The following is a 13,008-nucleotide window of genomic DNA, read 5'->3' on the forward strand; positions in this document are numbered from 1 at the left end:
AACAACATGTTGATTAATACATATACCAAAACTCAACACACATTCCAAGTGTCATAAGAATCAAGCACATATATTTTTACATAAGGATTCATGCATTTATACCCTGTGAATACTTAGTTTAATACAAATCATTCATGTTATAAGGAACTCAAAATTAAAACCCAATATGTACCCAACTCATGAACTTTACAAAATAACTCAAACATTAGTTCTAACATTTTCTTGAATCCCGCATAGAAACCCAAATTTAACCTTGTCGCATGTCAATAATTTCATATATATCAATCTTACAATAGCAATCTATTCATTTTACAATAATTTTCAATGCATTATGCCAAGCCCACAATTTATCATCCTTACGTGATCATGCACTTTAAAGACTTCCAAACTAGCAATCATGCATAACATATATCTCTAGCTACAGACTTCCAAATAAAATATCCACCGTTCAAAGTAAAGAACATCATGTTATAGATCACCTACCACAATTTTACCTAAATCGGACGGTTAACGAATCGAGAAACGCAGTTTTACCAAAATTGCGCAGACCAGAAAAATTTGTAGCACCCAGCGCCCATATGTCAGGCACCTGGCGCCTAGCGGTACAAAACCAGCACCCTTCGATATCTGCTCCATGAAAACACAAGAAACAGCATTTTTCATGAACAAAACACCAACACGCATCGCCTGACGGCAACTCTTCACCGCTAGGCGGTTCTTAACATAAACCTAGAAATTAGGTTGTTTTAAAATTAGTCGCCTGGTGGCTTTGAAGGCCCGCTAGGTGGTTTTTGGAAAATTTCCATAAACTTATCACAATCCAGAAAATTACGTGCACAATACATTCATGCTTTCAATTCAACCCCCAACCCTCATTGACCCTTATGCTCATGTAATTATCAGGTACCCCATTACTATCAAACAATAACATATCAATTCAATTTATATCAAGACCCACTCAACAAAACGAAGAAACAAATAGATCCCGGGTCATGCGAACATTGCATCTCATAACAACTTCAAAGAGCCCCAAAACCTCGCGTGTCGCCTGGCGGCCCAAAGCCACCACCAGGTGATTTGTGAAAAATTCCTAGAAATGTTCATCTCACCCATGTGTCACCTGGCGACCCCAAGAACACTGCCAGGCAGTTTCTAGGCAGAAACCCAGAAAACGCAAGTAACCAAAATTTTTGAGTAGAATTTGGCATCCCTAGTTCAGACATACATGAAAAACATACAACTCACATGATAAACAAATAAGTACAACTCCCCTAACCTGGATTTCGTGCTTCCAATTGCCACTATTGTAAACCTTGATGATAGTAAAACCCACTTCTCGTCTCCTTCCCCTTTTCCACACATCAATAGGCTTCTAAAACAACTCGTAACTCTCCTTTTTAGTACACAAAATTGGTGTATGACTAAAAGTCCTTTTCCTCTCCTTGCTTCCACTCTTATACTCACCTCACACCCAACTTTTAAGTGCCTTAATGACTAAAACGAAAATACCATTAAAAGGTTTTCCAACCTTTTCCAGCTGCTCCCTAGAAGACTAGGGTTTCTACCCTTCACATTCAAGCCAAAAAGAATTTTGGCAAAAAGAAAGTTAAATTCATGCTCAACAAGGTTTGAACACATGATCACATAATTATAATTAAAGTGCACAGCCAATTCAACCAATCCATGTTTCATGATAATTCTTATGGTTCTAGGATTGTATTGTCACTCATCATGTTCAAGCGTTTATTGTTAAAATAATAAACAATTAAAATAATACACAAATGGCATACACCAGACTCGAACCCAAGTCCTTTCGTAATAAAAAGTACTTTTAACCACTTGATCTAATACTTTTCCACATCATAAAAGCCAGTATTAAATGCCACAAAGACTCTCACTACCCGCATTTATTAAATAATTATTTATTTAATTATTTAAATTCCTCGGGTCTTACAGGTTGCGCGTTCTCTCAACTTATTCATGTCAATCGGCCTCTCTGTGAAAAGAGAGTTTGAGAATGGTCTCGGTCAGAGACCGCAAATTAGGGAGTGCATGACCACGAATGAGGTGATATCCGGGATAGTGGCAGTTGCGGTTGTGAACCTCTCTATGAAAGGCCAAAGTGTTTCACTCTCTCTTTACTCTATGTGCTTTAGGGCAGGCAAGGTGTCTGCAAATTGGGCTCGGAACATGGAGCTCAGGTCTTCGAAATAGTCCATTGAGTATGAGGGTAGCATATAGTACCAGTCCAGAGCTTGCCCATCCAAGGTGGTGGTGAACAACCTGCAAAAAACCCTCTTATCTTAAGTATGTATACTGACCTGGATCAGATAAGCCTTTAGATGTGTGACTGAGTTAGTGGTTCTATCATATTTTTTTTGGTTTAATTAGTCGGATGGTACCCACTTTTGTTTAGATGTGTCAGTTTGGTACCCTCTTTTAAAAATGTGTCAGTCTAGTCCCAAATTTTTAAAAAAATGACTTAATCAAGTCCCTTTTAGACAAAAATTACTAAAACTGTTAACTTAATTCATGACTTTTACCACTAAATTTTGATATAAATATCAATACTTAATTTTATAAGTCATTTTAAATATCAATACCGTTACGGTGTTAACGGTGTTGATATTTTTTTGCTAAAAATGATCTAATTGAAGCATCTTTTTAAAAGTTAAGACTCAATTAACATCTTTTTAAAAGTAGGTACTAATCTAACACATAAATGAAAGTGAATATCATCCGATTAATTTAACCTATTTTTTTATGTTGATTGTTATGCCTTTAGGAATGTTGGCCTCTGTCACTGTCTCAATGTCTCAATGCCTAAGTGGGATGAGGACGAAGTGACCTGTCGGCTCAACGGTCTCTACTCCTACTACTTAACTCACATATCATTATTTTCCATAAAAACATAAATGATTTGTTGTTTTTTTATCTTATACGACCATTTAACTACTCAATGAAAAACATAATAAAAATTACAAAAAGAAAATATTATATCAAAAACATCTCTAAGAAAATTTAGTAGATATAATGTGTCACTTAAGAGAAAGAGAAAATAAAAAATATGTACAAAAAAATCTTCAAATAAAAAAAAAAATACCAAAATAATAGTTATACAAGTATTTCTTTTACTTGTTAAACTAAAAATGTTTTAATAATTTACGACTTTTCCATATTAATTCTCAAAAAAATCCATCAAAGTTGAAATGAATTTAAACTACAAATTTAATTGCCCGTATTTTGAAAACGCTATTTTTTTCAATTGAGTTTATATGTTCTACATTTTAATTAATTAAATGTTTCTCTAGTATACTTAAATAAATTGGATTTGAAGATGAACTAAAACAGAATAAATAATATAACAAAATAAAATTGTAGTTAAAAAATGTAGGTCTTCTAAAATATAAAGACCAAATATCTATTTTAAAATAAAAACTAAAATTACAAATCAAACAAAAAAAAGAACTTATATTTAAATCTAATATTTTGATAAAAATCATTGCCCCACTGAATTAAATTACATATTCAAAGACTAACATGTACATTGGTTCTAACTTTACATTTTCATATTTAGATTTTATTCTCCTTCAAATTCTCTCCACATTTAATTTAACATTTTCCTTATTTATTCCATCCTACATCAAAGAGTGTATAGTTTGAAAATTTTTATTTATATTCTAGGATTATTTTAGTTTTAATTACAAAGAAAAACATAATCATAATTGGTAAGAAACTAAAAGATCAGGTTAACCTTTAACTAAGGGATGTGAATGTAATAGACAATAGAGCAAAATAGGAACATCTGTAGTTTTCCCTATGCTTTACAATCATCACCAACCACATACAACACCTTTTCCTTCAGTTTCTCTATTACCTGCAGAAAAGAAAAAAGTGTCATTGTATTGTAGAAACATGTTTGGATATGGTAGGGTTCCACGAATCATACCAAACTAGAATTGTCTGCCCATCTTCTGATGGAGCTGGCAGCATTTCTGAGGTGATAACAGTTTGAGGAATCAAAATTCAAATAATAAGTAGAATTTTCGTTAGCATCAGCAACCCAGATGTTGTTTGTATGGTCCTTTTCCTTTTTTATAAGATTACAAAACCCAACCTGCATATAATCAACATACAACTTCATCCAACATAACACGTTTTGCAAACTAGACAACTTGAACATGTGACGTTGGCACTCTATTTGTGGTAAAAGTTGGTTCAGTCAAACCTTATCTGAACCTATATGTTAAAATGCAACAATATGCCCGGAATAATGAGCTAACATATTTCTGTTGTTATAAAAGCTAAAGTGATATTAGTAACGACTTTAAAGAGAATTGGTGGAAATAAATACTAACCATATGCATAAAGATAAAATCAAAAACGGCAATAATAAGATAACGCATTTTAAATACCGTAGATCCTGCAAGGTTGTAGCTGATTAGTGGAAATGATGAATCATGATCAATCAATGGAGAGCAAAAGCAGATAGCAAGCAAGGAGTTGATTAAATTTTCTGACTGTAAACCATTCATGATGGATCCATCAGTCACAAAAACCCATTGCTTCTGATGCTGATTTGATGTATAAACTCCTCCCACATGCACAATATGTGCAGCAATGTCAAACTCGCTGTGTAAATTAATTACAAGACAATATCAAATACTAGCGTGCTATATGTTCTTTATCAGATAACAGAAAGATTCATGTAACGTAAATAGACTAGAGCATCAACATACTTGGAAAGAGGGATGTCACCCAAACTTGATAACGGGGTCGATTTTCTACTGCGAAAAAATGGCCTACACATAACAAAAATAAGGATTCAGAACGTGTCCTACCCAGAATATAGCCATGCAAAAATTCTTTTTTTTTCTCCTTGTTATGATTGTTAGATACCTAAACTGTTCTCTTGCATTAGAAGATAAAGGCAACCACTTGGTACTAGATCCTCCACCATGCAAGTGAAGGATATCAAAATCAGAACATGATGGCATGAGTCCTGCAATGGAATATGCTCCTCCTTCCACCAACTCCAGACGCTGAAATAAGTTACACAGAAATTGTGTGAAATCAATTAACCTCCACAACATAGTAGTTACAATAAGGTAATAAAATAATAGAAAGGAAAAGCATCAAAAATAGCTAGGCATGCAAAGCTAAAACCAAAAAATTGACTAATTATTAAGACAAGGAAAATACGGCTAATCCTTGCAATTGGCTCACCAACCTCACCTGCTTCTCAGTGGGATTCCAGATCGTTACTATGCCTTCTTTAGGTTTGTCTTGTCGAGTTTTATAAGTTAATCCAACTACTCGTAACTTCATAAATGGTGTGACTTCTCTATGTCCCAAGCCAGCATCTTTCAAAGCTTTTTCTATTGATTTTTCCTTTTCTGACTGTCTGATTGCCTGAAGACAGATATGAAATCCTAAATATCTTTCTTCGTAGACTTCTAGGAAGATAGGAAAAATAACCTTACATTTAGTTTGGCCTTATACGCAGCAAAAGAAGTAAGCTGCTCTGCACTCATATCTGCCATTAGGAATTCAGGTTCTTCCGCTGTCTCGAGCATGTTATAAATCTTAGCACCTTCACTATCACTGTCATAATTAATGTACGAACTTTCCTTCTGATACTCAGAAATGATGCCATCTACAACAGCAGAGCGCCTGTGTCCACATAGGTAGTCAGAGCACAAAAATAAAATTCACATTATGGCTGTAAAAATAACAATTGCATTAATATGGTAAGCACCTTATATCTTTTATGGCATTCCAATTCACACAACTTTCAGATCATACGATATAAACTTCCTGCTTTATTTTATTCTTATCCACTCCATTGTGAAGCTAAACAAATTGAAATTTACTGAGGCAACAAAATATTTATTTCTTTGATGGTGGTTCAAATCTACTTCGTTGATTGAATGATGGTTGCATATGATGTATGTGCAAGATAGTGGGAAAGACTATGTTCGTTGTGTGTTGAAAGAGTATGGGATGGAGACGGAGTGGAGGCTATTATGACTCTGCTAGTTATCTAGCATCAAGTAGAGAAAGATAGTTGAGTTGTGAAAGTCGAAGGAGGTCTCCACATAGGTTGGAGAGGAGGCAATTGTATTTATACATATGTCATGTCTCCAATTGGATTATAGAGATTTACCTTGTCATATGACAATGGGTGGGGAGACACCCGCGGGGAAGTCATTACCCACAAAGTCTAATCCGAGATGTCATTTTTGACAAGTACATAATCTCTGGATCAATATTCGTACTCTTAATTTTTCGGCAATGAGTCATAGATGCATGGAGTAAATGAATGATATAAGGGTTTACATGTATGCGTGGTAATGTGTGCTTGCTAGATGATATGAGTATCTAATTTTTTATGATCTGATATACATATACATATTACTTTTAAAGTTAGCTTAGCGTTTTATTGGTGTTTCTATTGATGTTTTTGTTTTTGTGGTGTTTTTTGCTATGACACACGAGCAAATGATGCAGTAAGTGGCAAAGATGTGTAGCAATAGGCCAGAGCAGTGGTTACCCTACTATTGGGAAATTTTTGTATGCATATGTAATTGATGTTTTAATTCTCTAAGGAAAACCTTTGTATAGTTTGTAAGTGTTTCTCTTTTGTAAAAATCTTAATATGATTAGAGTAAAGAAAAAGTATTATGTGTATGTTAAATTTTCTACGTGTGATGATCTAAAATACAATTGTTAGACGATACATAGTAACTCGCCTAATTAGACAATTTGTTGAACAACGTTTTAGTAGACGATTAACTGGTTACGTTTTAAGGGAGATGTGACACTGGTTTTGGGTGTTACAACTACAACAGCTAAAAATTAGGGACATCCATGGAAAGAATCTTATTTTTTTGTGACAATCAAGTTGTACTTCACATTGCATAAACCCAGTCTTCTATGAAAGAACCAAACAAATAGAGATAGATTGTCATTTTGTGGGAGAAAATGTGCTCTCGGGAGTGACCAGTTGGAACCAAGTCCCTCAGGTTACGCACATTAGCGACAATATTGGTGCATATAACATCTGCTCTAGTTTGAGGGGAGTTTACAATGTAATTAGTAATTAACTATTATAGATTTGTTAGTTATTACCTGTTACATTATAGATTCTAGGAAATAAGGATCATTGATTCTTGATTGTTATGTAAGAATTTATAGTGTTTGATTTTGTAAATTGGTATAAATACAAACTATGGGGTCTGCATTTGACACAACATCTATATAACTTTTTTCCTTTTATAGAATTTATAAGAGAAAACCCATAACTACATAATATTCAATTACCCTTTTTTAGGAAATTAACATAAATAGGACCAACCTAATAGTCTTAATATCCAACGCTACTATATTTACAGGATTCTAACAGGATGAATATTAAGAATGTAAGATATTGACCAGACGCACAAGGCCAATTAACAGTAGGCTAAAGGAACTGCAATGTTGTGAGGAGGAAGAAAAAGAACACATTAGAAAAAAGAGTAATTGCAGTCTGCAGGCATGTTCAGCGAGTTAGTTGCTGAGAAGGGATTTTACATGAAAGGGGTTTTTCCTGTTAGTAACTTTGGCAGTATAAGAATAATTTCTGTTATTGGGATTGTGAGTATTCTCCCTCTGAGGAGCTGCTACTGTGTTTCTTACAAATAAAAATTGATATACATGGATAGTCTAAGAAGTTACCTCTGATTGTACAACTCTGACATTTTATTCTCCATCTTCTCTGACATGACAACAGACCGTCCACTGCTTAACCTAATGAGTAAAACGATTATCACCATTTTTCATTATAATATTAGAGTACATATCTCAATAAGCAATTTAGTGCACATATTTCAAGTGATATTGTAGGAAATGCTTCCTAATAATACATTTTACATTGCATAATTAGAGTACATTTTTGAAAAGTAATTTTTCTGTGAATATTTCAAGGGAAATTTTAGGACATAGATGTTACCTTTCCTTGTAAAGAATGGGATATATGCGAGTAATTCCAGCCAACGTTTGCGGTATTAGACCACCATTTCTTTTTATGCATCTAAAAGCCAAAGGAGGACCGGCAACCTTACCTGCCAATCAGCTTAAAATAATAAACTCAAGGATGATATTTTTCTGCAAAATTGACAACATTAACATAACATAATAAAGGATGCTTACAGAATCCTAACCGTTCTGCCCAGTGGGCTCTATACGTTCCATTTATGTGCAGCAATAAACTAACTGATGATGACACCTGAAATTAGAATAGATTCTTCATAAAACATCTGACAGGATACACATTTATTACTCAATTATATTCCTAAGCTGTAAGAAACCTCAAGGGGTGAAACTGGCCCATTCCAGCCGCATAATCCTGCTCCTGAGAGCTGCATATATGTAAACGGAATTCAACATTATCAAAGTGGCATAATCAAGGAAGGTAAGATAAACAACAAATACAGACAACACATTACTCGGAGCTTCTGTCCCACAAACAATCTTCCAGCAGCATGTTGCTTTGACAATGGAACATCTAAAATAGCATTCATTGAATACCTGAAAGGGAAAATCACTATGTATCTCAGGGACCCTCACACACACACACACACACACACACACACACACACACACACACACACACACATATATATATATATATATATATATATATATTGCAATCAGACACTGAGGTAGCTGAAATTCACACCATCCATCAGTTAGTTCAATTTTCACCGCTTCTGTTATCTGAGCTCCAGGTCTTGTCTCAAAACAAGTCCCACTTTCTACTATATCACTACAGTGAATATTTGAAATGCATAGAATCATCATTGAGGAAGGCACTGCATCCCCTTCGAGAATTTTCTTGATGGTAGACCGGTGGCCATGATTCACTTCTCTTTCGTATCTACAAACCAAATGTCATCATAAGTTCTATCGTTTTTATATAGACACAAAGTATGTTGCTTTAGAGCAGTCACGTGCCTGTACTTCAGTTCCTCAAGCACATTCGATACAGTCAAAAAATTTCCAGCTGAACTAGCTGGATAGTATCTCTCATAGCATGCCAACTTCCAGACAATCCACTTGTAATGATTTGTGACCCACCTAGCAATGTGCAATGAAAGTGTAAAACTAAGATGAGAAGATTGTGAGTAACAATACATAAACAGAAATAGAACCTTATGTACCAAACTCCCCTACGTTATAAATTTAACCACGAAAGAACTTTAACTGGATAATGTATTTCCATGCCATAAAGATAACAATTGAATATACTAAGTTGCAGTAACCTTCTGGCACAATTCAATACAACTAGCTATCTGACCTAACCTTAGTTGCGAAAAGTTCAGGGTAGAAGCAATTTACTCTTTAGTTGCAAAATGCATGGAAGCTCCATGGAGAGCCAATAGATGAACAAAAGCTTCTGCTCCTATGCCATTATGACCAGATCCTTTATGAAACACATACTTTTCTGCATTAAGTGATGTCACCTGTCTACTCAGATTGGGAAAACACTGAAACAAAATTCATTCAGTGCATAAAGTGTTCCAAGTGCCGAGATCATTAAGTCCTAGCAGAAATATAAAGATTACACTCACCGCTCTCTTTTCCATTGGACGCCCAAAAAAATAATCCTTGATGTACACCCTTGGATAGTGAAATGGATATCGGGTAGAAACCTCTCCTTTGCATTCAGAGATATCAGAGGACAATTGAGACAAATCTGAAGATCAAATACCAGAAATAGCTATAGCAACTCACAAAAATTGAAGAAATTCACTAAACATTATTAGCCTATGTTTACCATGAGGAGATTTTTCAACATCCTGCTCTAAAGGAGCAGGAGAGTTGGAACTGCGTGGCTTTTTAAAGGGAGAAACAGTTACAGACAACCCTAGTCTCCGTTTGCCACTACCAGCTTGCCTATTGTTTGTTGTATCGGTGTTAATGGTATTGGAAACATCAGCCAATGCTCTGCGTATTGCCACACCCCGTGTATCTACTTTTGAAGAAAAACAATTCAATGAAGAATCATATACTAGTGAATTTTGTGTCTGGCTCCTGCCATACGGAGGCTTCTGTCCACAAGCACCGGTACTTTTCCTGCCACAATCACTCTCTTCCCCAACGGCATCAAACTTCTTGGTCAAGTTAATCCCATCACCTTCACAAGGAAACTTGGTTGACAATCCTCTTTGCCTAGAAGACTTCATGGGGAAAGTAAAACTCTTCGTCTTAAAATTGCTATCTGATGTCACCCGGTGAACGACAGGAGCACTATAATCACTAGGGGCAGCAGTGTCAATTTGTCGCTCCAAAGGAAATGAGAAGACTGAATCACCGGTATCCCCTCCTTCAAACAAATCCCCCACATCCGGATCACCGAGAAGGCTCCGAGCTCGCTGCAGCGCGCCACTCGAAATGGATATAGATCTTCCACCTGCAGTGCGAAATTTAATCGGAGGTTCCTTGAATGCATTCCTTTCCTCCAAACCATTATTCAATGCATGAAGACCCCCAACAGAAGGACTGTTGATAACTGTATGCAGCTTCAGTGCAGGTGATTCTTCATATTCTTGTAGTTGTTGCTTTCCGGCTGTTTCGCCAAATGCACGCAATTTACTTGTACTTTGGATATTAATATCAATGGTGTTCAGCAATGTCTTTGCTCTAACCAGACCTCTAGAAGATATGGTCACTTTTTTCCCAGAGCCTGTCGTAAAAAGCGAATTCGAGAAGCTGAGAGTTTCATCCATTGCACGCTCTTCACCTGCATTTTAGCAATCAGGCTTTAATATTCTAAAAACAAGTTACATAACCATTATGATGCTTGAATGTGTTGCACTTTTAATACATTCAGAGAAAAAAATCAGAACTTTCGTTGTTTGAATGACTAAATCATTAATACCAGTCTAAACATTCACAACCAAGACTCATCTACCCGCTAAAACTAAAAAGAACATGTTTTGTTGAATAATTAATATATTCACTGGTTTAGATTGTACAGGCATAGCAAATACCTCGCGCACCGGCGTCGTGGGAGGGAAGAAGAGCCGGTGAGCCTGCGAAAAAAAGTATCAATGGAAGAAAATTATTAATGTCAAAAAGAAAAGGGAAAAGAAAATTGAAAATGTTGGATTGAATTGAGAATTGGAACCTTGGAGAAGAAGATCGGCCATGGAAGGGAGGGGAATGGGAGAGGGGAGAGGAGTGGGAGAAGCATGGGAAACTTGTTGGGTGATTTGCCAGTGGAAATTGTTTGGAGAGTGAGAGAGGATTTGCCATGAACACATTGTTTAGGTTTCTGCTTTGGTTCGAATTTTGGGTAAAGGAAAATTCGTTGTTAGGGATTTTGTCTGTTCGAGAGAAATTTAGGAGTGGCGGGAATGGTTGCGTTACAGGCCGAAGCAATGGAGGGAAATACAAAATGTTTAAAAACAATTTCACTTTGACAGCCATAATGGATCAATTATTAAATTTTGGATATAAATAATTGGCTTAAACAGTTGTTTGTTCCTAGTTTTCGTTTGATTTTTTTAAACGTGGTCCTATTTTTTTTTTTTAATTTGGTCATAATATTCGTTAATTTTATTCAATTTGATCTTTTTCGTTAACACTGTTAAAGTAGTTAACCGAATGTGAACGGTAACCGTCACGTGTCATTTTGTCATTTTTTAATTTTTTAATTTTTTTTATTTTTTTAATTTTTTTTTTAATTTTTTTATTTAAAAAAATGTACACATGTCAAGTTCATATTATGCCACGTGTCATTTTGTGATTTTTTATTTTTTTTTATTTTTTCTAATTTAACAAAAATCCACATGTCAAATCATGCAAGTGTCAGAATCAGATTTTTATATTCAATTTTGTCATAATATTCGTTATTTGTTTTCAATTTGGTCATAGTTTTTTTTTTTAATTTAGCATTTTATTTCTTCTCCAAAGACAAAATATAATTTGTATATAAATGTTATATGGATATTCTTATTAAAATACATATTTTTATTAAATATTTTTAATTTAAAATTAGAGTTGGTTTAAAATTAAATATTTTTAACCTCTTAAAATTTTAAATTACTGGTGTTATCGCTTTTTTTCATTTTAATTTTAAACTAACTCTAATTCTAAATTAAAAATATTTAACAAAAATAGGCATTTTAATATATACAAATTAAATTTTGTCTCAATTTGGAGAGGAACATAAATGTTAAATTTAAAAAAGAAATTAGGACCAAATTGAAAACAATTAACGAATATTGGAACCAAATTGAATATAAAAAACTGACTCTGACACGTGGCATGATATTAGCTTGACATGTAGATTTTTTTTAAATTAAAAAAAATTACATTTAAAGAAATTAAAAAATCACAAAGTGACACGTGGCATGATATGAGCTTGACACGTATACATTTTTTTAAATAAAAAAATTAAAAAAAAATTAAAAAATCAAAAAAAAATCAAAAAAAATCAAAATGACACGTGGCGGTTACTGTTCACATTCGTTAATTATTTTAACAGTGTTAGCGAAAAGGATCAAATTGAATAAAATTGACAAATATTATGACCATATTGAAAAAAAAAAGTAGAACCACATTGAAAAAACCGAACGAAAACTAGGACCAAACTATTATTTAAGCCTAAATAATTTTTTTTTTTAAGTTTTTCCCTAAATGGACCTCTGGACATTAGCTTCCCAAATAGACATTTTTCTTGTTCATTGTCCAATGTGGTGCAATTCAACTCTGAATTTACTAAAATGGTTTAAAAATTTTAAAAAATTATCACTTTGTACCAATGTGGCACAATATCAATACGAGAAATTACAACGACTTGAAATTACAACGACTTCATTTTGATTAAGTTGATGTTGTGTTAAATAGACAAGACTTTGGTGTTTTAGCAAAACAGTAGTGGCGGAGCCACGAAGGAGTGGGCGGGGCCACGACCCTCCCCCAATTTTTAAAATTTTTTTTAACTTTTATGTGTTTTAAATT

At 34.3% G+C, this 13,008-nt stretch overlaps 1 protein-coding gene across 3 annotated transcripts; it reads right to left on the reverse strand.

Annotated features, from left to right (window-relative positions):
- Positions 1–3,725: 3,725 nt before the first annotated feature.
- Positions 3,726–11,398, reverse strand: LOC114187401 (protein BREAST CANCER SUSCEPTIBILITY 2 homolog B-like). Of its 3 annotated transcripts, none has more exons than XM_028075651.1 (19): positions 11,171–11,398; positions 11,034–11,075; positions 9,818–10,783; positions 9,612–9,697; positions 9,379–9,527; positions 8,995–9,117; positions 8,720–8,917; positions 8,487–8,568; positions 8,349–8,399; positions 8,191–8,266; positions 7,991–8,102; positions 7,717–7,788; positions 5,484–5,673; positions 5,236–5,412; positions 4,900–5,042; positions 4,740–4,802; positions 4,416–4,632; positions 3,950–4,117; positions 3,726–3,877 (listed from the first exon to the last, which is right to left on the reverse strand). In XM_028075651.1, the coding sequence occupies exons 1-19, from the start codon at positions 11,304–11,306 to the stop codon at positions 3,818–3,820; spliced, it is 3,111 nt and encodes a 1,036-aa protein (XP_027931452.1). In that variant the 5' UTR covers positions 11,307–11,398; the 3' UTR covers positions 3,726–3,817. The 3 variants fall into 3 exon arrangements, 2 of the variants coding, with proteins under 2 accessions (XP_027931452.1, XP_027931450.1); XM_028075649.1 differs by having other exon boundaries at positions 9,612–9,736; XR_003605251.1 differs by lacking the exon at positions 3,726–3,877 and having other exon boundaries at positions 3,984–4,117; positions 5,231–5,412; positions 9,612–9,736.
- Positions 11,399–13,008: the final 1,610 nt, after the last annotated feature.

This window comes from Vigna unguiculata, chromosome 6, assembly GCF_004118075.2.
Source record: "Vigna unguiculata cultivar IT97K-499-35 chromosome 6, ASM411807v1, whole genome shotgun sequence".
Classification (NCBI taxonomy): domain Eukaryota; kingdom Viridiplantae; phylum Streptophyta; class Magnoliopsida; order Fabales; family Fabaceae; genus Vigna; species Vigna unguiculata.